The sequence below is a fragment of the Thermobia domestica genome, chromosome 6, assembly GCF_964235325.1.
Source record: "Thermobia domestica chromosome 6, izTheDome1.hap1.1, whole genome shotgun sequence".
NCBI classification, from domain to species: domain Eukaryota; kingdom Metazoa; phylum Arthropoda; class Insecta; order Zygentoma; family Lepismatidae; genus Thermobia; species Thermobia domestica.
The window spans coordinates 100276772-100301105 of record NC_137459.1 but is presented as its reverse complement, the minus strand read 5'-3'; the positions used below and the strand labels follow the sequence as shown (position 1 = coordinate 100301105).

At 35.9% G+C, this 24334-nt stretch overlaps 1 protein-coding gene across 11 annotated transcripts in view; it reads right to left on the bottom strand.

Annotated features, from left to right (window-relative positions):
• The window catches only part of LOC145688130 (uncharacterized), a 669087-nt gene extending 645378 nt beyond the window's left edge, over positions 1-23709 (bottom strand). For 10 of the 11 annotated variants that reach the window (XM_081761906.1, XM_081761908.1, XM_081761907.1 and 7 more), the window contains exon 1: positions 22962-23709. In XM_081761906.1, the coding sequence (XP_081618032.1) occupies positions 22962-23421 (460 nt within the window). In that variant the 5' untranslated portion in view covers positions 23422-23709. The remainder of the gene's footprint in view (positions 1-22961) is intronic. The other variant, XM_081761917.1, reaches the window with a different exon arrangement.
• Between the last annotated feature and the right edge of the window lie 625 nt (positions 23710-24334).

Genomic DNA, 24334 nt, shown 5'->3' with positions numbered 1-24334 from the left:
CCGTCAATGTTTAGAAATTAATTATTTTCGACATCCAAACTTAGTAGTGGGCACAGGAACTGATTTTAAAAAATGTTCATATCAAAACTGATTTTTCGATATTCTATCAGAACCGTTTCAGTTTTGTATTAAACCCCGAATTCTGTTTTAAAACTGGTTCATTCTTCTTTGCATGTTTCGCTGAAAAATCGAACAGGTTTTAAAGAAAATCTAAACGTTACTTTTCAGTTTTTCTACAAACCGGTTTCAGGTTTATATATATATATAAAAAAGCGTTTTTGCCCATCCCTGGTCCAAACTATACATAAACATTGGAACTGTTGTAGAATGATCCTGTCCGTCTGTCAGTTTGTTTGTTGATATAATATGTATATCAGAGGAAAAAGGGTAAGAGATAGCAAGAAATCACTTTTCATATGGAACCTGCGTCCAAATAATAGGTTTCACCTCAGCTTTTATCCTTCTATTGAAAGCACTACTTTCCGTTTCAATGTTGCATCCCCATAGTCTGGAAGACTACCGGTACCGTAGTTTTACAGTGAGAAATGACCCACTTTTTAACAATGTTATAACAACGTGAAATTACAATATATCTGTTGTTGAATAAAATAAGTGGAATCGAGATTGACATTTGAGGCATTCTGACCACAAGGAAATCAATTCACACTAACACAGTTGTAAGAAAAAGAGACATAAATTTTGTACAAAACGCTTAATTACCGAGGGGCACGGTACCTTCTCCAACAGCACAAGATGTGCTAGGTATGTGCCATTTAGGGACCAAGCTACTTTTTAGGTATCCGACACTTGGCACAAATGATATTCATGTACTAAGTATGAACTTCAGCTACCTACAGTTTTAGGTTCTTGTTACACCTAATTGATATTTACAACTATGTACTACAAATATAGCATTTATATACTTGGCTCAGTTTCGCACTCTCGCAGTCATTTGTTTTTATGTCTTCACTTGGGACATATGTCTGTCATGTTCTAGGTACGTCCTTTAGGTACATACTGTTGCAGATACCCTAACAGCACAAGATGTACTAGGCGTGCACCATTTAGGTGTTCCAAATTCATCTCCCACATTTGATGCATTTGTTGCTTCTTTTTACAAGCGATTGTGTACTAGAAGCAGTAAACGCATCTACTTTATTAGATGGCAACTGTCGTAGATCATTTGAAAGTGAATATGGAAGAACGATGAAATGAAGTAAATAGACACTCGTCATTTTGTTATAAAATTACATGGCGAGCAGATTTTACCTGAGCCCAAACGGTTATAGTCGAATATATGCGGTTAAAGGAGCACTATGATTAGCCGAATGCAAAAGGCCTCAATAATTTATATCTCTACAAACGACGTTCTTTTCATCGCCTCTGTGGCCAAATTAGCCGGTGGCAATAGCCGAGTGGTCTCTGGCGTTCGGCTTCGGATCATGAGTTCCAATCCACTGGGGGTTCGAATCCCCCTGAAGAGCAAGGTCGGAATTTTAACTGTCCTGAATCTTTCTGTGTTCATGTCCCTGTCGTGTTTGGATTACGCAGAAATTGCGCGAACTGCCCATGGCGAACAGTATCCCGGTTGGGACGAAATTTAAAAAAAAAAAGTCGGAAGAGCACGCGGCAAGTAATCTAAAGGTTGGTGGTTCACACCCACCCTAGGGTAGCTCTACATTTTTTTTACTTGTTTAAAGTGTTGTTTAGACTCACCTTAATGTAAAAACATTACGCATATAGGCGATTTAACATATTTTTGGGGAGTAATTTTGTGGTTAATTGACGCTTGCGGCACGAGGAACATACCTAGAATACACTAGGCACGTTCCCCAGGTACATGTCAGGCATGTGCCTAGGGGCGGACATAGACTGTGACTATCACTTGCCATCCATGTGATTTCTCTTTCAGAGGTACATAAGGCACATACTGGACACATTCCCAAGTACCTGAGGGAAGGAACATGATAGGCATATGCTTGCTATGTAATTGTGCTGTTAGGCTTAGTAGTAGAGTGCTTACCTCTGGTGCGTGAATCCCTGGTCCGATCCTCGGCCAAGTAAGTTCGTAGTGGACAATATCGTGTCCGAGGGTTTTCTCAGGGTACCCAAGTTTCCTTGCACATTCTTGTTCCACTAATTTTTCCATCATCATTAACTTGCCCTAATTATCCGTGGTCCTTATCCTAAATGGCATAACATGGGACGTTAAACTGAAAACTTGTACTTAAAAGTGAAATGTGTCCAAAATGGCCAAATGTGTACTTGATTCCCTTGTGCACTGAACTGCTACGTGTTAAGTAGGAACAACGTAGATGAAATACAGTCTAGAAATGTTCAAAACTGATTCCGAAACTTATATGTAGACTTTAAGAATCAATATGAACTACGAAATTTATCTGCACCCATAAAGTTTCTCCTCTACGCTATTGAAAGTTTATTTTATTCTTCGCCCTCTCTTCTATACTGTATGGTTTATCACTAAGAACGTGAAGTTAGATATCCTTTTGCACTTAAATAATACGAAATGAAATTTTAAAAGTCATTTGAAAAAAAGAAATTGTCTACATCACAAAAAAGAAAGATTTTCTTTTGGCAATTCCGTGTTTATGACATGACGTGGCTTTTATCTTTTCCTCAAGCGTATTCATAATGGCTGTGTTCTCTCTGAATAGGTATATTTCCATCACCCACGCAGTTCGGCATCCATGATCCATAACGGGTGCCGTCGCCTCTCAATCTTATCTCCCATTTCGTAAACGACGCCGAGAGATTTCAATTACCTTTGAAGGCTCTTTAAATACAGATTGCGCTATCTAAATGTCACCTCATTTAATTGTGCGTTGGCGGAAGCAAACGCAGCCAGAATGAAGAGCCTTGTCCTTTAGAACAATATGCCATTGAAAATCAATGCTTTTGGAAACTCAAGAACTTTTCTGTTAAAAGTAGTATTTGGAATGTATTTTTTTTTTAACGAAATGCAAATGTTATTAAACGAAATAAAAAATTATAGTATGACTTTCCATACTACTGTTTTATAGAAGGATGTGAAATGAAAAGGAATATTTAGGTTTTACCTTAGTCAATTAAGACAGTGAAACACAAGAAAGAAGCTTAAACTAAAGTGCCAAAAATTTAGAAACGCAGTGCAGAGAAAGTTGATACACCGTGGAGTAAACTGCAACCGAAGGATTTATCTGTTAAGTCATTGGCACAATCATTAGATGTGGTTGAACATCCAAAGCATAACGTTTGATTATATGAAGGATATATCGCCGTTTGATCGTGGGCAGATTGCTGTTGACTTGATTACAAAGTACAAACTGTTGTGAGGTTTTCTTGGGTAATAGTTGGAAAAGTCTACCAACTATACATCTTCGCAGTTTAGATAGACCCCATGGTGGATGTGGGAATGCAACAGCCGGTTTCTAACCAGAATTGATAAGAAAGAAACAAAGGTAAACTTTACTACAAAGCACAATAGAATTGAACACGAGAGCCGCTGAATTCGTCACTTTAGAACGCACACTTGTCTCCTTACAAGGGACGTATGCGAATCGTGACAGCTAGATGTTTATGAAAATTAGGACCCTGGAGTCCCATAATCATAAAATATGTTTCCGAAAATAAATATTTATTTTAAATACTATAGTTATGACTTATCTTGTCGCCCCTCAAAACTTGCAGCCCCGTGTAAATGCACGTGTTGCACATATGGTAGACCCAGCCCTGTATATACTAACATTATAATGTATAAGGAACACTAGTATGATCCTAATAAACAATTTGCGGCTCATTTACATCTAAGGGGCCGCGTTGGCTCAGTGGTAGAGCTTTCACCTCTGGTGCTTGTGGTCCTGGGTTCGATACCACCAAGTGAACTTTGTGGTGGACAAACACCGTGTGCATGGGTTTTCTCGGGTTTCTCCCGTTTCCTCCCACTTTTTCCATTCCACCATTTCATTCATTTCTCATTATCTCTCCTTTAGCCTTGCCGGCATAATCGTGGGACGTAAAACTCAAAGATTTCATTTCATTTTATTTCAATTACATCTAAAAAAAAAACTAACGACTTAGATGAAAAATGGTTCTTTTTCTTTCTTAATGAGAAAATCCAGAAATCGAATTTCGCTCACTAGTTTCTCCTCAATCATTCATGGGAAATATTAGGATAATTACCTTTAAATATAGGTCTTGATCGACTTCATTTCTAATTATTTCCCATATTACTTGTTTTCAGCATAAAATGGCTTCAGATTTACATCCCAATCTTTTTTAAAGAAATAAGCATAATACATTTATTCTTGGTCAGGATACATTTGCGATCTAAAGTTCTACTATACTTCTACGGTCACAGTAGTTAGTTGTGTATACATTAACACACCATGACTTATCATTCTTTAGTTCTAATGCGAATTTGTAGGACGTAGTGAGATGCAAAAGAAAAAGAATGCATGAAGTCATGCTTTATATTTAAAAGAAAAAGAATGCATGAAGTCATGCTTTATATTTGAATAATATTATTTAGGGTAAAGAGTAAAAATATAACACTGAAAGTGCAAAAAATTACAGACATAAACTTTTGTATCATCAAAAATAATTTCTATCTTTATTGAGTCAACTTGCGTTGTAAACACCTGGAAGATATCGATTCTTCGCGTAAGCATTGTTTTCTGTGTGCCTTTTCTACACAGTTGTTCAAATAAATTATTGACGCGCGCAGAGAGGATTTTTATGCTTTCCAAGGACAATACTAGTCAATAGCTGCATGTCTCCCTTTACAGGCGGGCATTGTCCATAAAAGAAAAGAAAAAAAAACATAACGCTTATTCCTTTCCCACTTCCCTTACAGTCTGTACTTTTCGCAGGAAAAACAACGAGGTTATTCATTTTTGATTAGTTTTTGTTTCCCCAAAGCGTTAGTTGGCTATTCATACCAATTGCTATTTAATTTTACTCAATGAAATAAAATCTTTAAGTTTTATGATCTACGGCTTAACTTTGTCAGCTAAAAGAGCTGGTGATGATGAAAATAAATAAAATGGTGGAATAAAAAAAAAGCAGTAGGAAGCGGAGAAACCCCGAGAAAACCTATGTATAAGGTATTTATCCACCAGAAAAATACCACATGTTGCAAGCTTAATTTTACTCGAAGTAACGTAAATTGTATCTAACAATCCTCCAGCATTTACGCCTCAATTTGCTACGTCAAATGTTGTGTTCAAAAACGTATATGTTTAATATGTAAACAAAGGTGTTTCGTTTCATAATATGAAACTACAAACAATGGGAATTTAATACTTAAACTCGAAGTAGTACATGTATTTTGAATAAAGGAATGAGACCAAACATAAAACCTGTTCTTCGGACGCTGAATCCGTATTGAAAGGTCATTATTCGCTATTTCTTACTTATTTTCCTATAAGGACATTAATATTCAAACTGAAAGTGCTAATTGGCGTCTTTTACTTCCGGTTACAATAAAGGGTTAACGGAGGAGATTGAATGCAATACCAACTCCAATATCCTTCTTTGGACCCTGAGTCGATTGCAAAAATAAAATCCTATACCTTCCTTCTTGAGACTCAAAGTCAACTGCAAACACAATGCTTTGCGGTATCTTTCCTGTTTTTGCTCTATGGAGTAAAAAAAAAAAAGAGAGAGAGAGAGAGAGAGATGAAACATATCCATATCAAAAAACCTACATGCATCCATGTTTTATTTATTATGCGATCAGTTTTGTCTCCAGAAATCGAAAAATTTTACCACTTTAGGTTTAAAAAGATAGTAAAGACAAAATTCACTTTTGGGACTCTGTAAAAAAAAAAAAAAAAAAAAAAAAAAACTATTCAATATTTTTTACAGTGTTAGGTTTATGGAAATAAACATTGGAACCAGAAGAACTAGTAAATTTCAAACACTTTCGATTTTGTTAGGCTGTGACGGGTGATAGTAATATATTTACTTGAAACTCTGAATCTAACTACCTAAACATGGATTTTGTTTGTAACTACCTACAGTATTACCGTTTCTATTCTATGAAGACCAACGTTAAATCCGGAAACAGTTAAGTTCTACCACTTCCAGTTCGAACAGAGGGTTAACGCAGGAGATGGAACCATTGCTTGGACCCTGAATCGACTCCAAAATACGCTTCTCGATATCTCTTTTCCGTTTTTGCACTATGGAAATTAGTATTGAAACCGATATTACTAGTAAATTTCAACCACTTTCAGCTTCCATAGAGCATTGTGGGTAGCTATGGTTTGTACTCTTGAGACGATGAATCGATTGTGAAAAACGCTTCTCTCCATCTCTTAACGTTTTCGTTCTATGACGATAAACGTTGAAACTGGAGATGGAAGGTTAAAGGGGGAGGCAGAGTTTACTCTTGTAAAGCTAAATCGATTGAAAAAAATCTGAACCATGTAATGTAATGGATGTAATAGAAAATTTGAACCACTTTCGGATTTGGTCGAGTATTGTAGAGAGTCCTGATATGTTGTGTTTTTACTGAATCGTTAGCAGTAAACCGCTTTTCGCAATCTGTTTCATGGCGATAAACGTCAAAACGGCAAATTTGAATCACTTCCGGTTTGAAGAGAGTGTTAACGAAGGAGGTGGGACCTATTCGTTGGATGCTAAATCCATTGCAAAAGAGCGCTTTTCGATATTTCTAGCTGTTTTTGCTCTCATATCTGTTGACAGACAGACAAGCGGACAGACAGACATAGCTATTCTAAAAGACATCCGACACTTATGTGACGAGCAAAGTCTGGAGATATAAAACGACCATTTTAAGTAATCATATAAAAAATTAACGATTTAATTTCATTTTAACTTATACGTAAATGTATAACGAAGAAACTATTTTGTAACTTTAGAAAAATGCTCAATAGATAAGACTGGTTAAGGAAAACGATCTACATGTTCTATGCTAACATATAGCTACACAAATATTCAAAAGCCAAAACGCGGGACGTAATATTGAATAAGTTATATCTCACATTGTAAATAATTTGAATATCCCTTCATAAAGAATGCGCTCAATATGTAAAGTATTTCCATAAATTTATATTAGTAGTTTGCCTGAAAGCGATAGAGATCATAATGCATACACAAGTCATATTATTATTGTAGTCCGGTAGCAAAAGTCAATAGTTGCATCCGCAAGAGAACTCTGGTGAATCATAGAAATATAACTGCTATCACTTCAGAATATTTAAATGATTGTTTTGCTAAACACACACACACAAACACACACACACACACACACATATATATATATATATATATATATATATATATATATATATATATATATATATAATATCAATTTCGCTCCAATTTAAAAGATGCGATATCATTGCATTTTAAAAGACTATGTTTTTGTCATCGTGGTGATTTTTTCGTAAAGAAGGAAGTGACAGAGTAATTTTCTCCTTAACAAAGAAAGTACCACTTGATTATACAGGGTGTTTCAAAACAACCCTGACAACATTTAGGAGATGATTTCTGACACCAAGATAAGGCGAAAAGAATAGACAAACGTAGGTGCACAGGTGCTTCCTTTGTTAGTTATAGGCTGCCAAAAACATGAAAAAATGAAGTTTAAAGGTCCATAGCTCCAAAACTATGGGACCTACAGTAGTCGGATCAAGACTTCACGTAGGAATTAATATGTGCGCTATCCAAAAATACATATTTCAGAATCCTAAGGTACTCACCAACAATTTTCATAGAGGCAGTTTGGCTATGGGCATATAATTTGAAGTACTCACCAAGGACCTCTATAAAAATTGTTACGGAAGCACTGCAGCATTCTGAAACATGGATATTTGGATAGGGTATGTACTAGTTCCTAAATAAAGTCTTGACCCGACTAAGGTATGTCCCATAGTATTGGAGATCTGGAGCTTTAATTTTTTTTCATGTTTTAGCAGCCTATAACTCCGAAAGGAAGCATTTGTGCATCCAGGTTGGTCTATACTTTCTGTCTTACCTTGGTGTCAGGAATCACCTCCCAAACGTTGTCGGTGTTGTATTGAAACCCCCTGTATACCCTAAAGTCGATGTAGAACAGCGGTCACATGGTGCTACTTGACTCATTCCTGACCTCTCTCGTGCGTGTATTATGATAAGTATACGCGCCATTCGCGTGGGAGACCGGGTTCAATTCCCGGTTAGAGTTCATGTGGTTTGGGTCTCACCTCAAGCAGTAGATCCATATCTTGTATAACTTCGGTGCTAAAAGGAATCATAAACCCCAAATCAACTAATCAATTGCAACTGCTAACAAGCAATGACTAATAACGATGACTCTGTGGCCACATAATATTACATAACTGGGCGAGTAGTAGCTAGTACAACATTTCCTTAAAAATATTTTTGTTTGTCCTTTCCAGCCAATATACAACTAAGGAATTATACCAAGAAAGATTAATAAGCCAATGAAACACGAACAAGAAAGAATTAAATAGAAACATATAAACCATTATAAGCAAATACATATACGTGTTTTATGTGGAGGACATTTGATACATAGAACAAACGTCTCATCCATTTGTAAGAAGTTCGGAATTCTGATCCCAAAGGATTGTGGAAATGGGATAATTAACTAATATTAATTTGTTTTAGTCTAAACTATAGATACAAAGACACAAGAGTTTTCTGAATACGATTATACCAGTTTTTTTTACATGAATTGAAAACGAAAAGTCCGTAAAGAAGAACACAGAGTCTAAGAAGCTCAAAATTTTCCCCACAGTTACACACAAGAATATTTGTTAGCTATTGCAATATATACATGTAAAAGAAGTAAAACGAAGTCCTGGACTCTTACTTCGTAACAAAAGCGTATTTAACTATAGTCATAAATAGCTAGATCAAATATTAGATCTCACATCATAAAGTTTACGATATAACTTCGTGATATTTTGTTCTTGTGCAATAATGTTCATGTACTTCTTAACATGCCTGTTGCAAAATGCTCATATTATCGATAAGAACATACATACAAAATAAACAACATAACAATTTCATAACCACTCAATTTCCAACTTTTTTACTTAATCGTCCATTGCGCAAAAACACGGACGAAAACAATTCAGGTAGCAAAGACTTAAATCGACTTCGTGATAACTCAATTCCCAGCAGCAACTTTGTCATGTAATTTTGCAGTAAGGAATAGAATTGAAATGTTTTATTCCAGCAGCAGCAAGTATTATTTAAACACTTAAGCTTGCAAGAGTGTTACAAATATTATTCTTAAAGCGGATGTAAATGCGTAACCGCCAAGATTACCAAGATTCCAATCCAAGTTCAGATTGTATGCTAAGACATTCCTCCCCTTTAATAAATATACATGTCACATACGTATGCAACCATTTATGATAAATGTAAAGTGGAACTACTCAAAGTTTTCTGTCTTATTTTACTTTAAATTGTTACATTCAATAGATATAGTGTAAAAATCGCTTGAAAAAAGGGTGGACAAATTTGACTTCTCCCTCTTGGAGTTACACGTAGCACATACGGGTTAGGTATTTCTATAGTTAATGTCGCCTAATCGCTGCTACCACTAGTAGCTGTAAGTCGCTAGCATCGTGTGACCACAGCACATATTTTTTGCAGTTTGATGTACAGAAAAAATATCCTTACAGAAAAGAAAGATGAAGTACATTTTACAAACTAAAGAAATTAAGTACAGCCCTTACAGAACTATTGAGGTTTTGTTATAACAAAAGAAAATGCCGAACTTTGATGTTCCTTTTGTTTTTGTTGTTGTTGTGCAGTGAGTTCCAAAAGCTTTATTGTCGCCTTGCGTCTAAGTGTTGTGACTGTAGACAGATTTGCAAAAATAAATCTTAAATACCCACTAAAGGCTTTCACTTTATATTCCCTTTATAATTTTTGGGTATACTTTATTCAGCATGGCAGTTAACATTACTCGGTATCCTTAGAGATCACATTTAAAAGATTGTTCAAAGCAATAGATTAAAATATGAACCTATGTTAGTCTTGAAATATGCCATCAACAAATTTGACAGCACTAATACAGCAGAATATGCAGTAGTAGTTCGTATGACCACCATTGTTATTTCATTTGAAAGATAGCATATACTCGTATTTACATTCAACTTTATCTTGGCAATTTTAAACAGTTTCTAGCCACTCGTACAAAGGAAGATCATATCAGCTACGAAGCAAATGAACACTTTAATCAAGTGGCACCAATATCTCTCATAGTTTGCTCGCAGACTTACGGTAGGTGTACACATCTATCGCGTGGGAGACTCGAGTTCTATTCCTAGTGGGAGCTCATGTGATTCGGATCAATAGTTAACTGTAGGTCCACGTTTAACATAGTCTCGCTGCTGAGTGCAACGCTAAACTAATCAGTCATGTAACAAGCATTTCCGATTAAAAATAATAACTGCAACTAATCAGTTTCGGACTGTATTGCTCATATCAGAAATCAAGTCAGGGTTTCTGTGTCTATGTCAATACCTAATTGCCCGCTTTCTAGCTTTTACGTAGTTGGAACTTTATTTTATAAGAACAATTAAAGAGCTCCTCTGTGGCTAAGCGGTTAGCGTACACGCCTTTGGCGTGGGAGACCCGGGTTCAATTCCCGCTGGGAGCTCATGTGGTTCGGATTCCACGTTAATCAGTAGGTCCACGTCTCATATAGCCTCGCTGCTGAACGGGACGTAAAACTCAAAATCAACTCAAGAACAATTAAAATAACTTCGAAACATCAACAATCTAAAACACGTCTGAACGGGATTTTGAAAATTTACTTCCTTCTATCAATGTAGCAAACAAATATGGTACAGATATATTGAACTTAATGGCAAGGCTAATTTCTTCACCATTTCTAAAGAAATGAAAATAAAATGAAGTCTTCAGTTTAATGTACCGTTGCTATGGCACATAAGCTAAAGTACGGGCCGAGTGGAAGACATGGAGTAAAGAAAATAGTGAGAGCAGACAACAGAATCTCACAAAGCCAACAGACATGATAATTTACACCAGAATTTCGTAAGGCGTGTTATCGAAAAGAGATACCTCGAATCAGATGCGAACACTCTATAGTTGACTAAGATGTCCTTTCCATTTATAGGTGCAGAAAAATGGTTAAGTTTTCAAACATACGAAATTCTTTGAGAATCCAATTTCTAGTTCCAAAATTCTTTTTTTTTTTTTTTTTTTTGTATTGAAGTTTATCATCCCTTTCCAGTACCGACGTTATATGAGTCATGAGTCTGCAATTTAACATGAAATCCATAGCACCGTAATGTGATTAACGCTGTCCCACTGAAAATTGAAGACGAAACTCTGAGTACCAATGGGTTTTATCGTGGGAATTTAAACTAATATTTTATTTAAAGTTTTCATGAACTTGTTCAAAATCCCATAAAAATATAGCTTGAAACGTTGTTACAAGCACGTTGATAATGTCAACCTAAGACAATTCGTATCTTCGATTTTAGTAAATAAATTTTATTTCATTATCTAACAAAATTAAGGTGTGTAAATAATTGTTGTTTTGAATGATGTATTGTGTGCACAAGTGCATAAAAGTGTGTGTGTGTGTGTGTGTGTATTCGCTTCTCTACTTGTGTGTCGGTATTCCACCCTCTTGGAATTTATGTCCCCTTGGAATTATTGTTTTGCCCCCTTGGAAAAAATTCTGCGAGCATAATTGCTTATCAATTTAATGAAAACACCTGAAGTTAGAGACACATCAGACGTCTGTGTTTGCAACGGTCAGATGTCGAATGCAATTGTTGCTGTTGGTGTGTGAGGTTAAGTTTCGTTCTACTTGAGGAGTAGCAGTGCAACAATGTTCAGTGAACTGGGCAGACACTAATAGTCTAAAATAGGTGACTTCCCTGATTTCTAAAGAGGGCAAATTGCTGATAATCGGTTAAGTGGTATGAGCTTGAAGAAAATTGGTAAGTGTGTTGATTTATTGCAAGGAACAGTGACTAAGGTCACAATGACCTTCAAAAGCCAGAGCAAAAAACGCCGGTGAAGAGAAACAACGTCAGAAGAAATCTTTCACTGACAAGTTCTGCTGAGAACTAAATAGAATTGTCACTCAGAGCACTTTAGCACGGTATTTGGATTCCATGGGCGAAACTGACGACAAGGGATAACACTTTAGCAAGAGGCCAATGGTACCTTGATGATCCAACATGGACCGCTGATGACTGGAAACTTGTGATATGATTGAATGAGTCATTGTTCACCTTATTCCAAACCAGGGGCCGTGTATATGTGCGGCAGACGCCTAAAGAAGGTATAATCCGCAGTATCTCCTCCCAACTGTCTGCAGATTATACCATGGCTGCGGCTCTGTGATGTTGTGGGCCACAATATCCTGGTTCTCAGTGTGTTCTGTGGTGGAGTTTACCGACCGCGTCACTTGCTGTGATTATGTCTCCATTTTAGAGGACTATATAATATTATTGGAGACAATAAAATTTTAAGAAAATTCGTAATAATTTACATAATTGGCATAGCTATGGGGCTAATCCGTGACACATTGTTTTAATTCTGAGCACTTATTCCACTGTGAGCTCTCCTTTTATATGTATAATATACATATATTCCGAAGTTTGTACTTTGTCAACTATTTGTCTGTAGGCATGATTTCTCACTTTAATGATAAAACAATGTGAATTTAAATTGAGAACGTAAGTGTGTTTCAATCGAATTTAGATTTCTCTCTTCCTCTCTCTCTCTCTCTGTATATATATGTTGACATTAAATTTTCAGAAATAGTAACACTTCTGATAAATAAGGTAATAGTCTTTTTATAACTAAAAATAAATTAGTTTTTTTGGTCAAATAAAAAGATTATTTTGAGTTAAGTTGTCATTATGTTTCGTTTTATTCCTATTGTCTATATCTGATTAAATATAAGTATGTATCTTTATATTGTAAGGATTCCCTCATTACAGCGGGAGCACATATTTACAAGAGACATGTGTTATTGTTTGTAAGCTGCAGACAATACACAAAACCTGGAAGACACGAAGATCAACACAGTGGGAACCGAAAGAGACCGAGTCACCTGAAGAGGGCCTATAAAAGTGGAACCAAAGAAGACGGAGGCATCAGTTGATCACTGATCGCTAACCCATAACGGCTCTGGAGGTCGAATTGGAGAAAGGGGCTCTACATTTCCTAAAATTCCTGGAGGCTGCCTTGAAGCAAAGGGGATTTTTCAACACAAACCATATCTCGCGAGGCTGCCATGAGCAAAGGGGTTCCCGTATAAAACATTACTTCCTTCATCAAGGCACAAGATTCGTGGTGTAAAGTTATGCTAAGGAAGGATTTCTGGATATCTGACGGAGAAGGGGGAAAATAAATGTGGCAATTTTTTATGGCACTGTAAAATGTCTATATGTACGAATCTCTGAAGGGTAAAAAATGTTAAATTTAACATGTGGGCATCCCATTTAAAACAATTACGCTAACGTTTCACGTTTTTTTCAATATTTCCTCTAGAAAGGAAAGGAAAAGGGATATGGTTTTATATAAATATATATATCCGCTACAATGTAAGAAAAAAACGGGAACAATAAAAAATTTTGGGTTGCAATTGTTAAAATAAGATAGCCATATCTCACAATCCCATAACGAGAGGCATGAAAATTGAAGACATGACTTTTTATTTAATATAATTATGTCCGTCGTTCGGTGTTTTTTGTTGTTTCCCTTAGAAGGAACAAAAAAGGTGGGAAAAAAGGATGGAGTTACAATTGATACTTTATAAATTGGCCATATTTTGATATCCTAAGATTAGAGACACGTTAGAAGTATGAAGCTTGGTATATAAACTATTTTAAAAAAAACTAGAGTGTATATGTCACAGCGTTCATTTTTAGTCTCAATATATAGAAATGAGTTCGAGGCTGTCAGTTGGATCATCACGCATGGGAAAACGATTAAACCAGTTCAAATATTTTTTGAACACTTTAGCACTTGAGACGACATGAACTTTTATCATTTCATTTTCAAAAATGTATTCTAAGCGGGAAACATGTTTCATTTTTTTCTCAAAGAAAATACCATAAACGTATTCTTATTGTGCGAAAAATGAAAGCAAACACTAAACTATGAGGTGCGAGGCAAACGCGGGGATCTGGGGGTGAAGTCCTGTGCTAACCAAATACCAGCTTATCATAAAATAGTACCAAAGTTTATAATATATTATGGGATAATGTCGGCATGGCATATAAGGGACCAGATAATCTTATACGTTTCACAGTAACAACGATTAGTAACTAGTGAAAACGCAAGATTGAATATTAGATACAGCCACTTCAATTGAACAGACAAAGAATGTTATTAAGCTAAGACGTATCCAAAAATAGAATTAGGTAAGAGAATCCAGTAAATTGCAGTCATAAAATAAAGTTATATGAAGTAAGTTTATCTCTTCTGAGTGTTGTGTGTGCAGTTTGAAACACTGCTTTATCTCACTTCTACCATATCCATTTGTTAGCATCCCCAAGACAATTAACAATGATGTCTCGCTTAAAATTGCCCGGACTTCCCTTGGTCTCGCTAGGTTTATTTGAAGTTTCAATTATTAATAAATTAAACTGGCGCTACATTTGCTTACATGAGTTCTTCTTATTCTATTTGAGAGCGCTAAGGACATGTTACCTCAATTTATTTCAAATTTCTCCTGCACTAAACTTTTAAGGTCACTTCATTTAAGGGAAACACTTCAGCAAACAATTATATGTTTTACTGCTACGTGTAGAATGTAAGTATACAAAGACGATGGAAAAGTCATGGCTATTGGCTTTATAAATAACTTCTTTTGCTTTGTTTTATTCTATTATTTTGTAGTATAGGGAAGAATATTTCAATTGAATAATTAGCAGTGTTTCTTAATTTGATTCAGCATAAATTCTCAATTCACTGAATGATGAGTCATTAAACTTATCATAACCACAAATACCTTCGTATTTAAAGTCCTTATGTGTTTTTGCTTATAAAGTATTGAATAACTTATGAACTTTCCTCTTATGCCTTTCTCATCATCTTTTTCTCTTTTGCTGGTCTTTATCCAACCGAGGGAAGTAATTATATTATTTGCGGTTGAAATCTGTCAAGAACCAGGGAATATAAGGGGATAAAATCCTTTGCTTGCTGCAGGCTTGCAAATAATACGGTATTTCAGTATAACTTGGTAAAACATAACTTCCATTTGACCTAATATGTTTTTAAGAGCTTTCTAATTATTCCCAGTACATAGAATTGAACTATGTCAGGGATGAAAGGGTAAAAATGATTAAATTTAATCCCAACTTGAAAGTTTCTTCTTATGGCGCTTTCAGTGCACAAAGGAATCAAGCTCACTTTTGTTATTCATGACATATTTCATCTTTAAGATCTCTATTTGAAGCTCCTATCAGAGCTTAAAAGATTCATGTCTGGATATTGTAAGTAACTATTAGAATGCAAGGAGAAAACCAGTGTTAAACTTTTTCTTACAACTTTGGTGAAGTGACTTGATTCCCTTATGCTCTGAATGTTCCGTATAAGATAAGAAATTTATTTTCTGCAATAACCTCTCTAAACTGATTCGACTTTGATGAATTATGGGGAATATTTATCGAAGTTTGTTGTTTGTGGCCACTGATGGCAGTTCAAATTGTTCCTAACCAGAGAAGAATTTACCCCATAAAAAGATTTCACGATAGATTTCACGGTACATTTCGTAAAAAACAAAAAAAAATGTCATATAGTGTGCTATGTAATAGAGTGTTCACCTCTTGTGCTAGGGATTTCTGATTCGATTCCAGTCCATTTGAGCTTCTTGGAAATTCGACAAGGAAAAGGTATGACACGTGTCAATTATTTTAAGTCGCATGTCGATATTTCCGAATTCTCTAAAGCTATGGTTCTCAACCGTTGTGTCGCGATACACTGGTGTATCACGCAGTTCCCTAAGATGTGTCCCGAAATTTAAGAATTTAAAAATCTTGAAGAATTTAATAATAGTTAGTTAAAATCGAGACAGAATACACCAGTCAACACCTCCACTACAATAATGCTCAGTGCCACATAGAGTCATTATAAAAACTAATTGGTTTCACTATTATAATATATTATTATTATTATTTATAATAAAATATCAAACAAGTGTCGCGATGTCCTGAATGTTCAGTAAAGTGTATAGTCGGTCAAAATAGGTTGAGAATCACTGTTCTAAAAACACATGGAATTTCGTATGTAAGTATTTTATTGAAAAAAATGAAATGAAATCTTTGAGTTTTACGTCCCACGGTTATGCCGGTTAGGCTAAAGGAGACGGTGATGATGAGAGATGAGTGAAATAGTGGAATGAAGAAAGTGGGAGGAAACGGGAGAACCCCGAGAAAACCCACGAGCACGATGTTTGTCCACCACAAAGTTCACTTGGCGGGGGGCTGGGATCGAACCCGGGACCCTAAACACCAGAGGTGAACGCTCTACCACTGAGCCACCGCGCCCCCATATGTATTTTATTTTGATGTTATATGGAAAAAGTTCTCTCAATAATTCTCACTATTCTTTCCAAATCAATCGAATATGAGGGAATAAATTGAACATTCTCCTTGATTTAAAATATGTTTGCCATTACCTTTTCTGATATATTCAATGTTAATACATTATGGCGTATATTTTATTTCGGGATTTTTCACAATCCCCACTGCCTGAAGTTGAAATCAGTCAAGTGTGAACGGTCAAGTACCCCACCTCCCGATTAAAAAAAGCATTCCATGTTAACTTTCGTAAAAGCTATTCGGTTTTGATGCAACATGCCATTTATTTTCTGCGGCTATGAGTTGATTTTTTTTCCTTTAAGAAAACTATTCTGCAAAGATTTTGTAAAAAAATCCAATTTTATGAAACATAGAGTGTTTTGTTGTGTAAGATTAGACACTCTTGTTGTTTGAGGTTGAAATTAGTCAAAGGAAAGGGTATAACGTGACCACATCTTATGAAAACATGTTCACAATAGCTTTCCTAAAGGTTACCAATTTTCAGCTAAGTGTTGCGTTATATTGCCTTTCACAATGGGGCATATGGCTTTTGATTAGGGCAACAGGCAAATTTACTTCAACGTTAAGATAATGATTATAAGTAACTTTCCTTAAGAAAAAAATATGATATTTATGAAATAACGTGTATGTTTTCTTGGAAGTTTATGAATTACTCCCATTGGTTCAGATTGCAATTGATGAAGAAGACGACGATGAATCACACACAAAAAACTTTATCTTGCTTCTACAATATTAGTAGTTCCGTTGTTTAGAACCTAAGAACTACGAAAAGGTACATGTTGAGCTATTTTTCTTCTGATTGCAGATCGGCCTAGTCCAGCAATATAAAGACGATAAATCAATGAAGAATGATAGTGGCTCGACATGAAGAGATAATCTCTAGAATGGAGATTATCCGTAGAGGAAAACTGATGTGTTAAAAGTCAGTTGTAACTCCCCATTATGAGACCTAAGTCATAAACAAAACAAAGTAGCATATTAGGCTAAAGGAGACGGTGATAATGAGAGATGAGTGAAATGGTGGAATGAAGAAAGTGGGAGGAAACGGGAGAACCCCGAGAAAACCCACGAGCACGGTGTTTGTCCACCACAAAGTCCACACGGCACGAGCTGGGATCGAACCAGGGACCCAAAGCACCGGAGGTGAACGCTCTACCACTGAGCCACCGCGCCCCCCTGCGTGTAGTAGAGTCCTCATCTCTGGTACGTGGGGTCCCTGGTTCGATCTTTGTTCACATTAAGTGAACTTTTTTGTTAGAAAAACATACGTCAATTGCCAAGTGGATTTTCGCGGGGTTCTCTCGTTTTATCCCAACTTCTTCATTCCATCATATTCTTCATGATCCATCATTGCCGCTTCCATTAGCTTTGTGTATAATTGTGGGAGGTTAAACTATAATTGTCATTTCATTTCGTAATGACGTTATCGCAAGAAATTAACTATGCCCCTTCTGGGTCAAAATGCTAATGCACATGTTTCTTGTACGTTAGGTTCAGGTTTCGTTTCCCGGTTGGAAGTGCTTTGAGTTTGATATAAAAATCAGTAGTTCACTTGTTGCTTAGAGTCATTTCAACGACGAGACTGGTTGATACCTGAACCTACAGCTTAACGTAGGGCTCTTCACATATGCACTTCCACCAGGAATCTCCAAAGGCATTCTCTAAGCGTAGAGAAAGTCCATGAGATCCCATTGTTAAGGTTTCACCTCATTAAGCCTTGGGGTGAAAATATACGTAAAACTTCAATCAATCGAATAAAGTAATACCTAGTCGAATGAAATAACCATTTTTTGAATACCGTCGCTGCGCGTAACCATTGTGTCCCAAACTGGCAACTTTCAAGAAAATGCAAAAAGCGTAGTCTCTAATCATTTACGCTATTATTAAGTATCATTTTCCCCTAATTCCAAGAACACTTATTCTATGAAGATTTCACATATAGGAAGATAAGGAAAGATGCAATATGACTTTCTGCTCACATTGTAGTATATAACGCAATTCCAATGAAAATGTCACATAGAGGATTTTTGAGCCGCAGAGACGATGCAAAAATTGAATGACAACCAATTTGGCCCTACCCTAGTTTCATACCCAGTAATGTAGCTAGATACCAAAAGAATATTCATTATTTATTTCTAGCGGCAATACGAATGAAAAGTATTGTATGCTAGAAGCTCATTTCATAAATTTTGCATACTATAACACTATTTATCTATACTAAAAAATTGAAAGTGACTATGTTTGTGACTCTTAATCTCTTGAACCACCCGACCGATCTCGGTAAAATTTTTGACGTAGATGCGGTTCTAGCCTGGAAGTGTTCACTTTGACTGTAGAACTTAGGGGAGTGGAGGAGGGGAATTATAAAAAAAAAACTTAATAGCTCTTGAACTAAACGACCAAACTCGATCAAATTTATACATAGATGAGGTCCGTGCCTGGGATGCTTTTTAGCATTCCACTTTGACGGAGCAATATAGGGGAGGGGGAAGAGGGAGAGATATACACTAAATTAATATATATATAAATTAAAAGTGACTACGTTCGTCAGTCAGTAACTCTTGAACCACCCCATCGATCTCAATCAAACTTTCAATATAGATGAGGCTCAAACCAGGAAAGATTTCTATCACTTCATTTTGACGGTAGATCTTAGGAAAGGGGGAGGGGAAATATATGAAAATGAATAAAACTTAATAACACTTGCACCACCTGACCGATTCCGATCAAATTCTCAAAATGGATAAGGTTCGGTCCAGGAATGTTTTCGTCGTTTCACTTTTGTAGTGCAACGTAGGGGAAGGGGAGGGGAGAGATATATATTAAAAAATAAAAATAAAAGTTACTGTCTTTCTGACTTCATCGCGCTTAAACCGCCCAACCGATCTTAACAAAATTTTCAACATAGATGAGGTTCGGACCTGGGGTGTTTTTTTTTATCATATCACTTTTGGCAGAATTTTGGGGAGAGGGAGGGAAGGGGGAGATCTATAAAAATAAATAAAACTTTGTAACTCTTGAACCATCCGACCGATCTCGATCAATTTTTTAACATAGATGAGGTTCTGGACTGGAAAGTTATATATATATATATATATATATATATATATATATATATATATATATATATATATATATATATATACACTTTGAAGGTAGAACCTAGAGGAGGGGGAGGGTAGATATATATAAAAATAAATAAAACTTAACTCTTGAACCACCCAACCGATATCGATCAAATTTTCAACATAGATGTCCTTTGGACCTGGGATAATTTTGTCATTGAACTTTGATGGTGCAACGTAGGGGAGGGGTAGATATATGTAAAAAATAAAAATGAAAGTTACTGTCTTTGTGGCTTCATCACTCTTGAACCACCCGACCGATCTCGATCAAATTTTTCAACATAGATGAGGTTCGGGGCCTGGATAATCTTTGTCTATTCAGTTTGACGATTGAACTTAGGGAGAGGGAGGAGTTTAAAAAATAAATAGAACCTAATAACTCTTGAACCAAACGATCAATCTCGATCAAATTTTTAACATAGATGAGGTTCAGACCTGAGATGTTTCTGTCATTTCACTTTGACGGTAGAACTTAGGGGAGGGGTATAGGAGGGGAAGATATATAAAAATAAATAAAACTTAATTACTCTTGAAATACTGGACCGATCTCGATCAAATTTAAAACCTTCATGAAGTTTAAACCTAAAATGTTTTTTGTCATATCACTTTGACGCTTTAACTTAAAGGTAAGGGAGGGGTGAAACATTTAAAAATGATCAAAAATGACCGATATTAATGTCGAATCCATAGTTTTCGCCGTCGCTGAGATAGAACAATGACACATCTCATGCCATTTAAAACCAAATTCAGCCCCGCAATTTATGGTAGGGGGAGATATATACTGTATATAAAAATGATCGAAATGGCCAATATCAGTGTCGAATTCATAGTTTTCGGGGTCGCTGAAATAAACAGTGACATTTCCGTTTCCGTGTTCCGGAACATGGGGAGCAGAGTGATATATATATATATATATATATATATATATATATATATATATATATAAATCATCGGAAATGACCGATATCAAAGCGCGCTTCAGTAATAGTCAAAAGTGACTGAATAACGCAACATATTACTATATTTTCTTAATTTATCCCAGCAAAGCGGGTGGTTGATGCTAGTTATTAAATAATTTTAGTTGTTCTCTCCAAGGGTTAGACTACTCTGCAAATTGCCTGTACACTAGCGACATCTCTAGGCGTGATTCAAACACTGATTAAGTTTAAAATAAAGATGAAGAATAACTGAATGTTTTTGCCTAGGATTTAAGATAACCCGTAACTCTTAAATGTTTTAAAGTTACATATTAGCAGTTTTTTTCATTACAAATATGATTTGACTATCCTCTAATTAAGGGTTTAGAAGTTGATAAATGGCGTGACAGAAGATTTCATTTGCTATTCCTTTTAATTATTCAGAAGTCAAAGTACAATAATATGTGATAAGCGTCGCAGGATAGTGTGCAAAATTATTACTATATGATGAATATAATACGAGACTACATTTGTATAACTTTAAATAATATGACAAGAAGTGGCATATTAACATTTGCATTACAGCTGCATTTTTTGCATATTGCGTATTCATAAAATGATGCGAAATTATGAAAACTTATTTCAATTGAAACTTCATTTACGATTTTATTTTCCTATCAAAGTAAATTTAAGTTTTGCCGAATCTTGATTTGCGTTTAGTGTATTTGTATCCATCTCTTTTACGCCAAAACGCCATCTTGAATTTTACTTTTCATTGATGTGTTATTAAATTAAAGATAGGCTATTTTACTAATCACCAGTTCCTAGTAGAGCCACAGTAATTTAATAAGAATATCCCGAATTTTATCCTATAACTTTATGCTTGGTAGAAAATATGCTTTCTTCACATAGATATCACAGACAAAAATTTTGTTGAACGAAACATAATTTTATAGTTTTCACTTGAGACTACGTTTTGTCTTTATTCAGTTTTTAAATCATAACTGGATAAACTATTATATAACTAGTTTGAATACGATAAAATAAATACCTGAAAAAGGCAATGATGCTTGCAGTTATCCACAATAAGGCAAAAATATATATTTCACACGTACTGAGATTTATTTACAAAAATGAAAGTGCGATTAATTTGTGAATAATTAAACGCATTTGAGTATTTATGAATAGTTAATTCGTTTTAACAAATTTTTTCATAGTAATAACTTTGTAATATGATTACCAAATTCTATTATTTTTATTTTGATGATTGAAACATGCAGAATGATACAATTTTCATGTTGTATATGTACCGCTTAAATTTGACATCAACAAAAAGCGGGCATTATTTACTCAACGCGACTAATCTTTTCGTGTTACAAATGACAAAATTAATTGGTATTTCAATGCTCTATTTCAGAAAGCTTGAAATATCTGGTTCTTGGTTTATTGCGTGTGAAAGAAATATCCCAGATAAGTTTCTGTATTAAAAGAGTTCTTGCTTACTGTGGGATAAGATTAATCTCTCTGCACGCAGCTACCGTTCACTTAATTGATCTCTCAAACTTCCATTGGTTGGTTACGAATCGCGTTAAGTCCGCCATCTTGAATAAATGACTGGTCATTCGAACTGTGTAGTAAGGAATTCTAAATTGGGAAATGTCATCGTGACGTTGTTGTCATGAGTTATGTAATGCATTTATAGTATTCTTTACAAAGAGGTTGATGAGCCCCAGCTTGCCTCCTAACAAAACTCTGAACGTGAACTCTAGTTTTCGCTTCTCTCTACGAATTGGAGATCAATACGTAGTAATGAACTATATAGTAATACGTGAGTCGCGCTGATAACACTGCTTTTCGTTCGATTCCTGATTTGGAAATTTAATACACCAAATATCATTATCGGAATGTGTTTATTGATTGAAATAAAGAAGAGAAAGAAGATTGAAATGTATTTATAAATCGTTACAAGAGCCCATTGAGTAGTGTATTATCTTTTAGAAAGCAATAGTATTAAATATTCTCTTAGAATTTGATTTAGTTGAATAGTAATACTTTAGAGTATGAAAATAATTTACATATTAATATTTTACAAACAATTTTAAATATCAAAACGCATTATTGTCGAATGAAAGAACTCTATGTCAAGTATCAAAATACGTGGTTCTTTAGTAAAAAAATTAATTATTTAAATATTTTCATCATTTAAGCGAAATTTAAAAAAAAACATTTTTACTATTGATATGTGAATTGTACTACGACAGGATAGTTTTTTATTTCTGTATTTTATTTTTTAACCATTATTCAGTTCCACAAACTTAAGAATAATTTTTTTAGCTTACCTGGAGTTTGAACGGCAGGCTCTCGTGGACCTTGTGGTCTCATCATTCCCTGCATGGGACCTTGGCTTCTAGGGCCCATTCCAGGACCCATCCCAGATCCCATTCCTGGGCCCATACCCGGCCGCGGACCCATCATGCGTGGAGGCCCTCCACCCTGAGGCCCATTAACGCGAGGGCCCATTCCGCGTGGGAATCCCCCGGGGCCCCCAAAACCAGGTCCTCGGGGGCCCCCAAACCCAGATCCCGGGGTTCGAGGGCCCCCCATGCCAGATCCAGGAGGTCGTACTCCCATCATACCCTGGGGGCGTGGCTGTTGCATTTGTCCAGGACCCATCATTCTGGGGCCACTGGGCATAGGTTGTTGTTGACCTGCTCCGTGTTGTTGCTGTGACTGTTGCTGTTGTTGTTGCTCTTCTGTACCCATCAGGGTATTGAGCATCTTACTCGCGAAACTGAACATTGTGGTTGTAGGTTTCACTCACTACGCGATAGTAAGAAACGAACGATCACTGTGTCGAATTGGGATATCGTTTGCCCGTGGTATTCACCGATACGATCATCGCGCTTAGTCGGAGCATCCACTAAACCCCACGCACCACCGAGCGACTACTCCATTCTCCGGCTGGCCTGGTCGGTGCAAATCGAGATGACCTCACATGGAAGCTGACGCCCAACGCAAAGCCTTCCTCCGTGATGAAACGTCCACGAACCGTTTCGAGTAGAGAGCCAGGGTGGTCTGGGTGCCGGCAGATCGATAACGACGTCCAGGATTCTTCCACTCTCGTGACCTGGTAGGGGTACAGCACTCTCGCCGCTCAATACGCAGGCTGCTCTCCAGAACAATGCCAAACACTTTTAACATATTGGCACTCACAATTTTCCCGCCTTTTCTCAAATACGAAAACGAAATATGCTCCTACTCTTCCTCCAACAAACTCTAAACGAGAGGAAACGAACATGATCAGCTGAACAGTATAAATTCACACAGAAAGCCTGATAAGAGTGCATCAGGAAGGATTTTATGTTAAGTTCATAGCTTTAATTGTTCATAAATCTTGTAAGCGTTACTGCAATGTAGTCAAAAGGTAACTTTGTTTCGTATCCAATTATATGCTTCACTTGACTTACTATCTTGAATAAATTCTCAGAGTTTATTCAGAATTTAACTTATCATAATAGAAACAAAGGTAAATTTTATCAAGTATATATATATACTGTTTTGTTAAATTACTTCAAGGTTACTTTATTTATGCATGTTTTTCAACTTGATTCTCATAAATAAAATAAAATGGGTCTTAATATTTCATATGAAACCCCTTTCAATGTTTTGTATACGTACTGTTATTAGATAATGCAGATTTTAACTTTTCTTT